The sequence below is a fragment of the Echinococcus granulosus genome (assembly GCF_000524195.1).
Source record: "Echinococcus granulosus chromosome Unknown EG_S00032, whole genome shotgun sequence".
NCBI lineage: Eukaryota > Metazoa > Platyhelminthes > Cestoda > Cyclophyllidea > Taeniidae > Echinococcus > Echinococcus granulosus.
This window is the reverse complement of record NW_020170412.1, coordinates 25,762-39,571: the sequence shown is the minus strand read 5'-3', so window position 1 is coordinate 39,571 and position 13,810 is coordinate 25,762. Positions and strand designations below refer to the sequence as shown.

At 38.3% G+C, this 13,810-nt stretch overlaps 1 protein-coding gene across 1 annotated transcript in view; it reads right to left on the bottom strand. All coding sequences in view use genetic code 11, as the record gives it.

The window, feature by feature from the left end:
• Positions 1 to 13,810, bottom strand: part of EGR_04813 (putative calcium-binding protein CML16) — a gene marked incomplete at both ends in the record, with an annotated part of 17,860 nt that overhangs the window by 2,672 nt on the left and 1,378 nt on the right. Inside the window, 5 exons of the mRNA XM_024494062.1 lie at positions 1,407 to 1,464; positions 1,948 to 1,989; positions 2,923 to 2,958; positions 10,190 to 10,326; positions 10,404 to 10,435. Of these exons, the coding sequence (XP_024351451.1) occupies positions 1,407 to 1,464; positions 1,948 to 1,989; positions 2,923 to 2,958; positions 10,190 to 10,326; positions 10,404 to 10,435 (305 nt within the window). The remainder of the gene's footprint in view (positions 1 to 1,406; positions 1,465 to 1,947; positions 1,990 to 2,922; positions 2,959 to 10,189; positions 10,327 to 10,403; positions 10,436 to 13,810) is intronic.

The window sequence follows — 13,810 nt, the reverse complement described above, 5'->3', positions numbered from 1 at the left end:
AGGTCGTGAAGCGGAGGTCCAGAGAACAGGAGGAAGGCTGGAAAGGACGTGATTTTATTCGCTATGCTTGCAGCGTACTAACGTACACTAGCACCGAGGCGGATAAGCAGGCAATAAAAACACTTTGCTAGCAGACAGGGAAACAAGGAAGAGTAACACAGGGAACACTAAATCTACCGACCCCCTCTCTTCAGCTCTCCCGTTGGTACACAGGACGGAACTAGATGTCTAGTCAGATGAAAGTGTTCTTGAAGAACTTGTAGTACCAACAGTTCCCCATAAAGCGGTTGTCTGAAGACGCTGCATTGTTATTTACAAATATAATTCATTCAATATCATTAATTGTGACATTATCTTGCATGCCCTTACATTTTCGTTCACTTCATCGATTTAATGTTCCCTTTTATAACCTAGTGCTCTCCTATCCTTACAATCTGGTAGTCATTGAGACGTTGCTTATTTTCCCCACTTATAGGTGTGAAATAAAGTGCCCTTTTATGTCACTGTACCTTTTTTAGCTATATTGCTAAAAGTTCTGGTATTCGAACCGCCCTTTAATTTCTCTTAAATAAAATTGAGTCGCTTCAGGTCACGCTTATTTCGGCTAATGCCCACAACGTTCATGCTAGACTCACAGTGAGCTCTAAGGTTGATTTGTAATGAGGTAATGGTCAAAAGTATGGAATAGGAGTATTTTGTTGCGTTTAAAATAGGTATGGCCACGAGATATTTTAGTTTATAACCACTTGAAACACTAAAATGGAAACAGTTGTTGAACTGTTTCACTGTAAATCCCGTTTTGAAAATGGTCGCCTCTTAAGATATGCTGAACGCATACCTATGCCAACTGAAAAGTTCCCTGAATTACTATTCAGTAATTGCTTGTTGTTGCTCGCTCAAAATAAAGCCCCACTACGAAAGTCGACAGCTGATGATAGCACTTATTAGAAATATGATGTCATTTATAACTGATCACAAAATACTATCGTATTATTTGTGCTACAGGTTATGGGGTAATCAGTGGAAACCAGAAACACAAACCTCAAATGCAAGCGCGTCACACTTGAAAGTCAGGTCGCCATTCGATTTCAAAGAACGTTACATTGATTGCGGAAAAGACGTTTCAGAGGAACATTTTAATGCATCCTTTAAAAAGATGAAAAGAGCCAAATTCCTACTCATTTTATTATTTATTTATTATTTTGTTTACAACAAATCTCCCGTATTAAGTTAACAGTAAGAACGCGCATTTTCAAGGATTGGTTAATGGTAAATTAGGTCTCCAAATGAGTTTAATGCTTCACCAACACAAAAACGCATAAAGAAACAAGCTTTAAAAAGCCAGCTCATGATCATATGGATTAAGGTTAGGAAATCTAGTCAAGAGTTAAAGAGAATTAACGTACCTTTAGAAACACCGCATTCTCCATTCTCCCTTCCCCTTGATGCAGGCATGGGTGATTTCTTAAAATAAAATTTAAAATAAATGGGGAAAACGTAAAATTCAATAGAATTTGTCCTCCATCCACCCACTGGATGGGGCAAACCGATCAGTGGGTTGCTGAGTCAGTGCATGCGAAAGCAGCAGCATTTAATGCATGCGAAATTAAGTAATTCTTGCAATGTTATTTCCGAAAAGAATGAAAGGCAAACCAACTTTCTTTCAGTCTCAAATACGCAATAAGAGAGTAGGTTTTGGTGTGTAAGAACCAGCTTTCTAGCTCATTCTCACAGAAAGAATTGAAGACGGTTTACTTAAACTGATAAGAGATGAGAAATGTGGTATTGTAATCAGGACTTGTACCAAGAATCGGAAATGGAAATGGTGACCGTACGCACCACAATCATTACTGCTGTGGTAGTTTCGGTCAATTTTGTTAGTGAAAGTGCCCGGGCAGATGCGCACACAACAACGACAACAAAAGCGAAAACATCAGTAGCATTTACCCTTGCCTTCTTGGTATTCTCCTTCGCTGCTCCTGTTGGCCGCTTGAGAAATAAAGATAATGACTTTTGTCATCTGTGAAAAAGTTTTGGGACTTTTTTGTGACAACATTGGTAAAATGTTCACGCACTATTAGAACTGTCACATTCTAATGTACATAGGCTGAATATATGCCTTCCAGTTTATTCAATAATGGGCAAGACATCTGTCAAATAATATCGGAAATGGTTCATGCATAAAACACTTTCCTTGGATAACTTTTGAGTTCTTGTAAAGAGTGATTTTGTAAAACCACAGATAGCTGACAGAGTGATGTAAACATCTTGAAACGTCAACAAGCAAACAAAGTGTTTTGCGGGGCAAAGTAGTGATTAGTAGGTGAAATAAGCACGCATTGTATTGGAACGGCCGAGAAATTCTGCCCTGATACGCGATTTTAGTATAGATCACAAACTAGCTAGTCGCGTGGTGAAGCAAAGGCATCTGTGGATAAGGCAGATGAGCTTAAAGGTGTTGGATTCGTTAACTATCGTAATAACAAAGCCTAGTGGGGTCCATAGTCCTACCCTAAAATAAAGTTATATAGAAGAAACTTCATCTCTAATCCTGCATTTACATCAATGACACGAAGGGGTTTGAATCACTTTTTACTCCGCCGACAATTCGGTCAATTGGCGGAAATTTATGACAGCCAGTAATATAAGTGCAAAAGAGGCCGAAATCGCGAAAATGAGACAATTTTTTTCGCACAAACTAAGATAGTCCTTAGTAATTTTATTTTAAGTTATTAACTTCAAATTCCGCTAATAAATAACTGGTTTAGTCATCAAAGGTAATTTCTGCTTTCTATAGCTAGGTTTTGAGGTGATTGTCCTCCTAAATCGAGAAGTATTGTGACAATTACAACCTATTCAACTAAGAAATATTCTCGACACGTTTTGATCAAACCCGTACAAAAGCAAACGACAACAAGTTACCTGAGTCATGGCTGAATGGGTCTCGAATGAAGCTGGCTTAAAGGTGAAATGAATGAATGAGCAAATAAGCGAGTTAATTAATTGGGTAATTAATGAAAGGAGTGGTAGTGAGATGAGATGATGCCATAAACAAACAGTTCTTACCTTACGCAAACACAAGATACCTCCAAGAAATACTCATAAATTGAGATGGCTATTTGTTTAATCAAATACAACAGTGTACTGAGGCCCTGACGAGTGTGTTTGACTTCGCCTCAAGGGCGGTAGTTGTAATAGTTTAGATAGAGGGAAATCAAACGTATTTCGAACGCTGGGAGCTCTATCGTATAACGCAATGGAAGAAATAACGAGAGTTTGGCGAGACAAGAACGTGGCTAGCTAGTAAAATTAATGAATGACAGTTCTCTAGTCGATGGTTTGATTAAGAGGTTCTATGTGTCTTGGAGGACGGATCTGAGATGAAAACAGGGTAATAACGTATAATGCGGCAATACATTAAAGGAAATAAAGTGTCAAATACATCCAGTTATCTACATACGATCACCATAGCTTCGAGGGTTCCCATTTAGACAGCAATTACTATGACATCGAATCACCCATGTATAAACCATTTTAAACATTTCAATCGTTTGCTCTTGAATTCTTCAGAAGCCTCGTCTACCATTTAAAGAGCTAACCTAAATACTAACGGATCCAGTGACTGCTAAACATTCCTCCAATATTTTTATTTTCTGAGCAGCTAAATCCGAGTTGGGAGAAAGTCAAATTTTCTGCCGGTGCTGATGAGACGGGAACACTTGCTTCGCTTTTATTTACCAATTCCATACAGATGGAAGACAAAGTGTGCACTAGACGATGTTGTAACGGGTAAATTACAAAATCGGTCTCATTCCTTATATGATTTCTCTTCAATAAAATACAGAGTAAAACTTAAGAAGTAAAATCTTTTTTGCTCCTCCATGTAATGTATGGAGGTTCCGCTTTTTGACTCTAACTACCAGAAAATTAGCAGTATCCCTAAGATGGTACTTAGTCGTGTGTTTTAGTTTACAAAAAAGGAAGCAATTCTCCTTTCACAAGCCGATCGCAAGCTTGCGGTGCTACATCCTATAGTCCATAAGCGACTTTGTTCATAAACTTGAAAGTCTGAGAACTGCTCTTTTCGAATTTATTTAAGCATATTGACAGTGAATCTAAATAAACCAGTTATTAACTTTTCTGCATGCTAATAACGAACCTAGCTTTTGTATTGGCATATCTTATTGCCTTTTAGTGTGGCTCAATGTGTTAATTTGGTGGCAGCCAAGAGCAAACGCGAAAAGATTAGTATTTCTGATTTCAGTAAATGGATAACAACCCCGCACCTAACAAAGGAAAACTAACGACTGTGGGGCGTTGAACCGATAAAAATTGCTATGGGAAGGCTATCGAGACAACGTCGACTTTTGAAAGTCCGCAAATTCGGTTTCTGCACAAATGGCGGTGACCAAGCGAGGCCAGGTCTCAACTTGAAAAAAAAAATAGCTAATTATAAGTTCTTTAAGGAAGTGATCTAGATCACAGCAAAAGCAGACAAATCATTCTTTCATAAACTGCATAAAGCGATTGGCATAGGAAACTTCACCTCGGTAGAACCTTGTCCAACCTTTTAGTGCAACCTCCCAGATCAATCCACCCCGATACATTTCACTCTGTAGAGTACATTACATTGTAGAACCTCGAACAACACTGATAAAGTAGGGCTAGTGGCTGTACTAGCCCCACAAGTTACATTTTCTTCTAAGTAATATCACCACCAAGAGTCTCATATCCTTGTTCTGTTAATATACCCTTCTTCTGCATTGCTTTGATTTATTACAGCCTCAGAGAGTACTCGAAGAGCTACAGACAATTTTGTTTTATTAGAGCAAGAGAACTCGGGTGTATAATCATGTTGAAAAATTATGGTAAATGGTTTCATGCCCTTTATGATACAAAAAGTTTTAACTTACCATGAAATCTGGCAGAGACGTGGTTCTGAAAGTGAGAAAATAGGTGGCCCAGAATTATTTTTCTCTAGTAAATCAGAGAATACTGGATTTCTGAGAAGGTTTTGACTGAACACACGAAAAACAAAAATTTCCCTGTTGACTAGCCCAGTTATGCTAGTCTTAGATCCCCGGGAGTTGGCAGATTCGTCCCGTGAAATTTCGAGACTAAGCCTTGCTACGTTTACAGGTTCGAAAGATGGCCTCCGATCAACTAAGACGGAGTCGACACGCAAAATGAAGACGTCTCTTTTGGGTTATTATAAGACACAATGGCAGGTAGACATTCTACCAAACTGAGTCACCACTAATAGAGTTTCCACTACAAATGTTACCAATTCTGTTCCATTCAAGGTAGCAAGCAAAGCGAGATGATCGAGGAAAGTAGTCGAGTAGGAAAATGGGATAAATAGGTATTTCATGATCAATGCGGATGAATTTAATTCTGAATGGGAGGTGGAACTGTTTCTTTTGGTCAGCCAAAATGCGCAACTGATGGAGATGCAGACAGTCCATCCTCATTGGGCCCTCTGAAGTCATGGGTATTTTGACTACTGCTTTAATTTAATCAAAGATGCACATTTTACTAGACACGAAATGAGTAACTATAAGGTAAAAATTTTGTGGGTCCTGTCGCCTCCTAAGAACGGATGTAGAATGCCTTTGATTAGTGTTGTAAGCGCACCTCTAAATTTGTGATTGTGAGATCATATTGGCATTTGCAATAGTTTTCACAATATAAATCTAATTTTTGACACCCCTATTGATCATCAAAATCGTTCCCAAGAGGCAATCCAGACCTCTGTTTTGCTAAATGGAGAGAACGCCTAAATGTTACAAATAAAAGGCAGCTACTGTAGATGGTTCAATACGCGGAAACTTGCATCAGAAGAAGCACTGAACGTAAATTTCTCACGTAAGATATGATCAAAAAATTTGCACGAAAGCAGTGGTTTATAGGATAAACCCGAAAAATGGATCTCGTGCCGTAAAGCAAGAAGTTGAGAATAACTGAAATAGTTGACTGGACAGCAATAAGGCAAGTCAAAAAAGGAGAAATAAAAACAGGATGCTACTTATATAGTTAATTACACCAAATGTATTGACTTTTGGACAAATTGACGTGCAAGAAACCGCTGTTATGATAAATATTTTCAAGGCGCCGGGATCGGTGCGCAGAACAAGATGGAGGATGCTAAGCGGTGTAGCATGCATTTTTTGCTGGTAAAAATAGGTCCTTTTGGCCTGCCGCGCATTTATATGTATCTCTACCAGTGCAACTCAGACTAATAGGCTGCTGACCCTTCTGCATCTTAGAGGCTACAAAATCTCGTATGTGGTGCAACTAAATTTGGGGCGGTGAAAGTAGTTGTTAAACAATGTCAATCAAAGTACAAATCACACCACTTTCAATGTTACCTACAGTAGCTGTTATGGTCTTCAATAGATATAAAATTGAGTGTCTTTGGTCTCTACGCGATTCACTTAAGTCACTAAGTCACTAGGCGTCAATAGCATTTCCCACACACGTGGCAAGCTGTCAGGTATGAACCAACATTGCTTTTTCTCGTTGGCGTAGATGTGAGAGAATAACTGAATGGGAAAGACTTCTGCTCCAAATACCTCTAATTGTTTAAATTTAAAAAAAATAATGAATGGAAGATTGTTGACCACCTTTTAACGGGGATAAAATGAGAAATGGTGAACCGAATTAAATGGACCTATTCAGACGAAAGATGGGTAAAAAAAGCACATCATTAGATAAACATAGCTTTGTCATCCATTTGAATAGGTCTGTACGGTGGAAGGTGACTAAGTGCGTGAACGATTGAATGAAAGGATGACCCGAAAAGGATCAATCGACGACGTTTTAGTAAATGGGTAGGTGAAAAGAAGGCACAGATGTTAATTAGTGGGTATTGGGTAATGAATGGGTACACAGGAGGATGATTGGATGGAGGTTTAGACTCATGATTGAGGGGAACAGGTCGAAAAACGATGAACGAATAAATGAGGAGATCAATGGATTTGAAAAGGATTTTAGAAAAGTAAAGTGACGAATGAGTTAGGAGTAGATAAGCGAATAGATTAGGAATTAACGGTTCAGTGAATAACTAATTAACGAAAGATGCGAGTATGAATCGAAAAAAAATAAGTTGGTGACTAAATACATTAGTGAATAATTTTAAGAGTGGGTAAGTCAGATTTGGACTCGTAGATGCAGAAGCTAACGAACTAGAGAAGAATGAGCCATTGAAAGGATGAATTAATAAGCGAGTGAATAAGGTGAATTGGGAGGGGGCGATTGGATGAGTAAATAATCGAGGGGATTTGAGCCGGGCTAATGACTAAGGGGTGGATAAATTGAGGCTACTAGATTAATGAATTATTTCAGGACAGTCGATAGCCAAATAAATAGATGGCGTGTCGTATGAATGGATTGACTAAATAGAAGACTTAATGAGCGAAGTGGCAAATTGGTAAAAAGCGACTTATAGATTGATGAATGAAAACTAACAAAAGGAATGTAAGAATGAAAAACAAAACCCGTGAAAGTATTACACCTTGGACCTTTAAACAATTGAAAGAAAAAGGGAAGCATTTTAGCACCAGCATGTTAGGTACGATCAGAAACAGTTTTCGATGGGAGAGCTTTCCACTAACAATGACCGGAAGCGTACTAAAACCATTAGTTTTCATCTAAATACACAGGCATACGACTCAGGCTAAAAAAGAAGGAAATGAAATATCCTTTTTAGTGTCACAAAAAAGTACCTTCATATAGGGCCAATTGTCATACTTATAACGACCCAAATACGCATCAGAACTAGACACATATAAGAAATAAATAACATACGAAATCGTGAAATAGAGCGAGTTTTACATAAACATTCAGCTACTTGCCAATTGCAGCGTTATCGTGACGACTCATTGACAGTGTCAGGCCTGACAAGCACCAGCCACTTAACAAATTCGTGGTGGAAACGCATTAATGGCCGAGGCAGAGATAACAAGCGGTGGAGGGGCCTTTTCTTTATTTCTAACAGCCATAGAAGAACCTCCTTCTCCGTACGATGTTACCAAAATAGATAAAAAAGCAACTGTGTAGCTCATTCCTTACATTCAGATTCCGTTTTTATTAGTTAAAACCATAGCAGAGATAATGACAAATATGCTAAATAAGTCTTTAGAGGGGTACTTCACCTGTAAGCCTGCTTCAGAAATAGCAAAAACAATTCAAATTACCCCGGAAAGTCGTAGTCTCGTCAACTTTCGGCACAGACTTCGGTCTCAAGATCTGCTTGTTGACCGGATTCAAACGGAGAGAGGATGCATGAAACTATGAATTATGACCGTAATCATAAGAGGTAAGAGATATCTTTATTTCAAGAAACCAAGGTTTAAAATGGCTTTTTAGGTAGTAAAAAAATGAGGATAATAGAAAAACGAAACAAATACAAGGCATGACTTTGAGGACCTACCCTAACTTGTGTGTAGGGCTAGCAATTCGGCTACCATCGTCATGTTTGTGACGCCCGATGTTACTATTTTAGCTCCGCGTTGCAAATGTGTGCTTTGTGCGCTTTACCATCTTACGATGGTACATTGACTGAACTCAAAACGATAAAACACGTGTGTCAGGTGTTCTTAGGCTAAGGATAATTGCATTTTCAGCTTTTAAGAAGTGTTGGAATTGATCATTTCGGCAATGAAATTGCTGATTTCATAAGTTCAGATGGTCACTTATTTTCTCCGAGAGCCTAGTAGCGAACGTGCTAAGTAAATTTTGCATTTGGGCAAGTGTTTCTACGGCAAGCAGCTAGCATACGGATATCTTGTTTTAAAGCGCCAACATTATAATTATCTTTTAAAACCTGTTACCCTTTACCAAATGAGTTAATTAATTCTACTTTAGAACATCACACGTGCGATAAAAGCTACTGAAAAAAAGGCATTCCCGGTTGATCAGCGCCCATAAAGCTCTTTGCAGACAGCTGTTTCCCATTTACCTAGCAAGTTAGTGGACTTAGATGCACGAATATATACTTCTTTTGTGGATGTAAGCAATACTACAAGGAAGTTAAAATATTTCGAAACAATTTTAAAACACTTCCTCTTAGCATCAGTCAAAAGGTATTTAACAAAACTAAGCTACCATAAGGCTTTTTACTGCTATTCTTGAGAATGGAACATGAGAACCAGAGACGAAACCTTCGGAGGTAATCATGAAAAATCGCAGCAGCAAAAGATATGCAACATAAATGGGTGTTATTTGAGTACATAGAAGGGATGTCCATTTGTGTTGGCTTCTTAAAGCAATTTTTGAGAGAACTCTTGTCAATGCTCTGAACATTTGAGTCATCACCAATGCACTAACTGCATTGGTTCCATAAGATACACTTATATTTTCGAGAAAAAATGTGCCTGAACGCTTTAAATCGTTGTAGTTACTCATTGAAATGCAAAGTCAATTGCTCTAAAAGGTTTGGGGACCAAGACTTACTGTAAAATCTTGATACCAACGTAATTTTAACTTTGCTACAGTCGAAACCGAATTATAACAGACAAGTGAATACTGTTTTGCGCAAAATAGTTCGAATTATGCGTGCTTTTAAGAGCATTTGTCAAGTCGAGAAAACACTACTAAAGACGATAGCGATGTAACTATGATTACAAAAGCACAAACTAATCATAAAACTGTAAAAGGGGTGGTTAGTGCTACAAATTTTGCTTTAGAAACACCTTTGCCCGAAACTTTCCCATTTAAACAATGTAGCCAAAAAATAGTCTTTTTCTTCATTACTGCTATTTTCTACCTAAAAACGTACTTCCGTAGAATTTTTGACAACCGACACATTACAAATGAAATTTCCGGGAAACATTTTAAAAGAGCGTTTAAAAAGAGAAAAGAAGAAAGTTTTTTCATATACAGAGAGAATACCTAATTATTTAGTCTACTAAAAAGCTACAATTTATTTCGCAACTACTACATACTATTGCCCCTCCTGATTAACATTACTATCTCAATTATATGCTGGGTCTTACTCACCATTTCGTCCGCCTTTTGTGTGAGTGCAAAGGTTTGAAAATTTAAATTCTGTCTATGCTTGAAGAAGGCTCATGTTATTTTAGAGCAAAAATAGGAAGAGACGCTGTACCCAACGCGTCTCCAGAAAGGGAGAGGAGAGAGGGCGGAAGGCAAAGAGGAAGAAAGGTAGTGTGAGAAAATGAGTGCTTACCATATTGTTACTGTTAATATAACTCCACTTTCGAATTAAAGACCCGATGACGTGTGCGTGGGTGCATACAAGCGTATCTGTGTGTCTTTTCTGCCAGTCCTCGGGCGCTCGATTACGTATTGTCATGGTCACACACACTAGGGATGTTAGCAATCATACCACTCTCCTCTCATTCCATCTAGCTTTATCTGTACCTGTCCTCTTTATCACTCACATGTGCACTGATAGCTAGACGGGCAGACACAGCTGGACAGAGGTAAGACGAACACTACCTGCATTTGAAAGTTTACTGAGAGGACAAGGGATTTTAAGTAAGATCAACTTGGGTGGATTGGGGAAAAGAAAATACCCACAAAATTAAGTATTAACGAGAATCCTACATAGCAACGATACAAATCTAAATCACCTCACATTAGCTAAAAAAACTTATTTTGCATTAGGCTATAGTCTTCTAAAAACGAGCCGATTTTCTGATAGAGTAAATGAGAACAACGGCAGTGACAGAGGAAATCCAAAGGAATTTGTGCTGTTTGATAAAATAAGGAATAATATGCAAATGGGAAGCAAAAAGTCACTTTTTCCCTTCTTTGCGTAAACTTAAAGTATATCCAAATGAGAGACAAAGAAAGGCGAAGCGCGTACAAATATCTGGCTTAATTCGACTTAGGAAAAGTAAGCAGTCTGCTAGACTTAGTTAAATCATCTGAACTGGATTAAGTTTGAATAATAAGGTCCCGGGAAACTAACTCATCGTTTGACAATAAAAAGTGCGCTTTTGATAGGAAATTATGAAAAGCCAAACAGAATGTTGCGCAAAAAACATTCTCCGATCCCGCCTACGGTTATGTACAAGAAAATTAGTAGAAACCTTACTACGCAATGCTGCACAGCATCATAAGAGCTTAAAAGGAGTTTGAATTCTACTTTAAAAACTTGTCGTCCCATTCATTTGCCAATGATTAAAAAACTTACTAACATCCACAGCTTCATAACTACGTACAAAAGTGCTTTCATTCACACAACTGAGACATGAGAAAATCCTAAGCGCGCTAAGTTCAGTAGATTTGCATTAAAAATACAAAATAAAGGCAATCACAAAAGACATTTAATTACATAACACACCTTTAAATACGCAAATTCAATGAATCGTTTGTGGAAAAAATAGAAAAATATTTCAAATGTTTGCAAAAAATAGAAGACTGAATTTTCACATCATCAATTGCACTACAGACATTTTGAAAAGGTAAAAATAGTCCTCAGAAAAGAACTCTCTAGTAACGTTGCTTTTCATTATTAAAAGGCGTTTAAAACTGCCAAAACACGACAGATAATCTAACCTAAATGCTGTGAACTAAACAAACTCCCCGTAACAACTGCAAAATTAGTTTTAGGCAACTTCAACAATCTTCACTATAAATTCCAAAAAGTCTCACTGAAAGCACTTTTAATCCAAACAAATGATTCTGTGCCAAGAAATATTAAAAACCAGAATTTCGGCAAGTCGAATCTCAGAACCACAACTAACTTGTTAAGTTCCTCTAAAAAGCTTTGACTGAAAGTGAGATATGCTCTTGATGCGTGGGTCCAGGTCGGCCAGCCCAGAATGTATCCGCACAAGTACAACCCGATCGCTAACCCGAGTAAATCAAGCGCTGAAGCGGAGCAGCAACGGCGTAGTAAATTTAAAAAACTGCCTAGGGCAAAAAATAATTAAATTAAATGAGAATATCATTAGGACAGTAGACCCTACAAAAAAAGATTTTATTTGCTTTTCACAATTAGCAAACTCTTTACATTCCACATACTTTAAAATGTCCCGTAAAAGTGTGATAATTTAGTTATTTGTTCAACTTTTAGCATTGTATTTTTGCCTAATTAGGGTCACCTTCGGGCCACGTTAGTAACCTGAGGCCCAAATGTCTAGTACATATGTACACATGCAAGTGTATATTCTGCACAGATGTTACGTAACACGTTAGGTGTTTGTTTAAGGATCGTTTTGGTAAAGGACTACTTTATCTTGGCCATGGCATCTCGCCGAACGGGCTGACCAGTAGCACAATTGTCTTCTGTATATCGACTGTACATACAGATATGTATATACGTATGTGTCCGGCCCTAGTATTATAACTTCTTTCGTCTTGAGGGAAGTAGTTGGGCCCTGTACTGGTGGCAGAGGAAATCATACCGGATCCTAAAGGATATCTATCCTAGTTTCTGCTGCTAGGTGATAAACCTGAGCGGGCCGTGAGAATCAGTGATGTCCCCAAAGAGATAGGTTGAAATTGATGTCTGCCTTCTGTAATTACTCCAGTCTCGCGTTCCGCAGGGAAGATATTAACAACTGCTGAGATACTAGTCGTTAAACACTTGAGAGTCTTGTTACAGGCTTTACCAGCCGTACATGCATAAAACTGTGCATAAAGTAAACTCGCCATACTTCCTCCACTTCTCTACCTGCTGAATGGAATCCGGATAGATGTGACTAGGCAGGCCCAAAGTGAGAACAACGTGGCAAGGACCTGTAGTAAGCCCCATCCTTCCTAAATTAACCTACTTTTAGGGCAGGGCTCCTATGTCTACATATGCCCACGCATGTTGGCCGGCACAATTCCCGGCTCCTAAATCAAGTTTCAAATACAGACGAAACTCCATATCAAATTGGACCTTCAAGAAGAATAAGTGACTTTGCGGTCAAGTTTCTCCTCAACTGCATTAGGATTTGATAACTGGTATGGTCGGCTCAAGGGTGCTTCTTACAGCACCGAATAAGTAGTAGCGGCTAACTCAAATGTAATACGATAGTGGTTTATCCCTCGGTTCTGGTGAGGCGCCACTTTTGGACTTCAAATTAGCCCCTTTGTACCTCGCTGGGTGGGCTGGCCTTTTGGGCCATGCCACTAGCACAGACACCTTCTCCGTGCTGAATATATATATTCTGCCCGAGTATTATGTCTTCTTTCGTCTTCAGGGTGTCTCGGGACGCTACACAAAAGGCAATGCAAATATGTAGTGGCTGGTAGTATTAACGGTCAGCCCTCGTAGAGGGGCACCTCGCATTCTTCACAAGACTCTGTTGAGTCGGCCAGGTTAAAAGCTATGAGAGCAGTGATAGGACCTAAATTCATAATTAATAAAGATAGAAGTAGAAAAAGCCAAAAATAAGGATAAAAGAGCAACAAAATAAAATACGAAAAGGAAAGAGCGCAAAAAATGCTCTAATAATTAAAAGAGGAAACAAAAAAGACATTTAAAAATTCAATAAAAGTGGAAAAATTATATAAAAACATAAACACGTATAACATCCACAGTATTACAAGTAAAAGCAGCACAAATACACCAAAAGGGCTCTAAAAGAACCCAAAAAGGAGAAGCAAATTAAAATGAAAATAAGATTCAGACGAAAAAGGGGACAAGAAAAATATAGGTGACAGAATCAAATATACATACTTGCGCAAAAGCAAAGCGACATCAGAAGAAGTCTAAAAAGCAATATGAGTTGCAAAAAGTTCATGTAACGCGTTTATTAGATGATAAAATTTAAAATGCACTGTCAGTTTGAAGTAACAATGCTGAGAAAAATGTTAAAGAGATAACCACCGAGAAGTAGCAAAGGAGCAC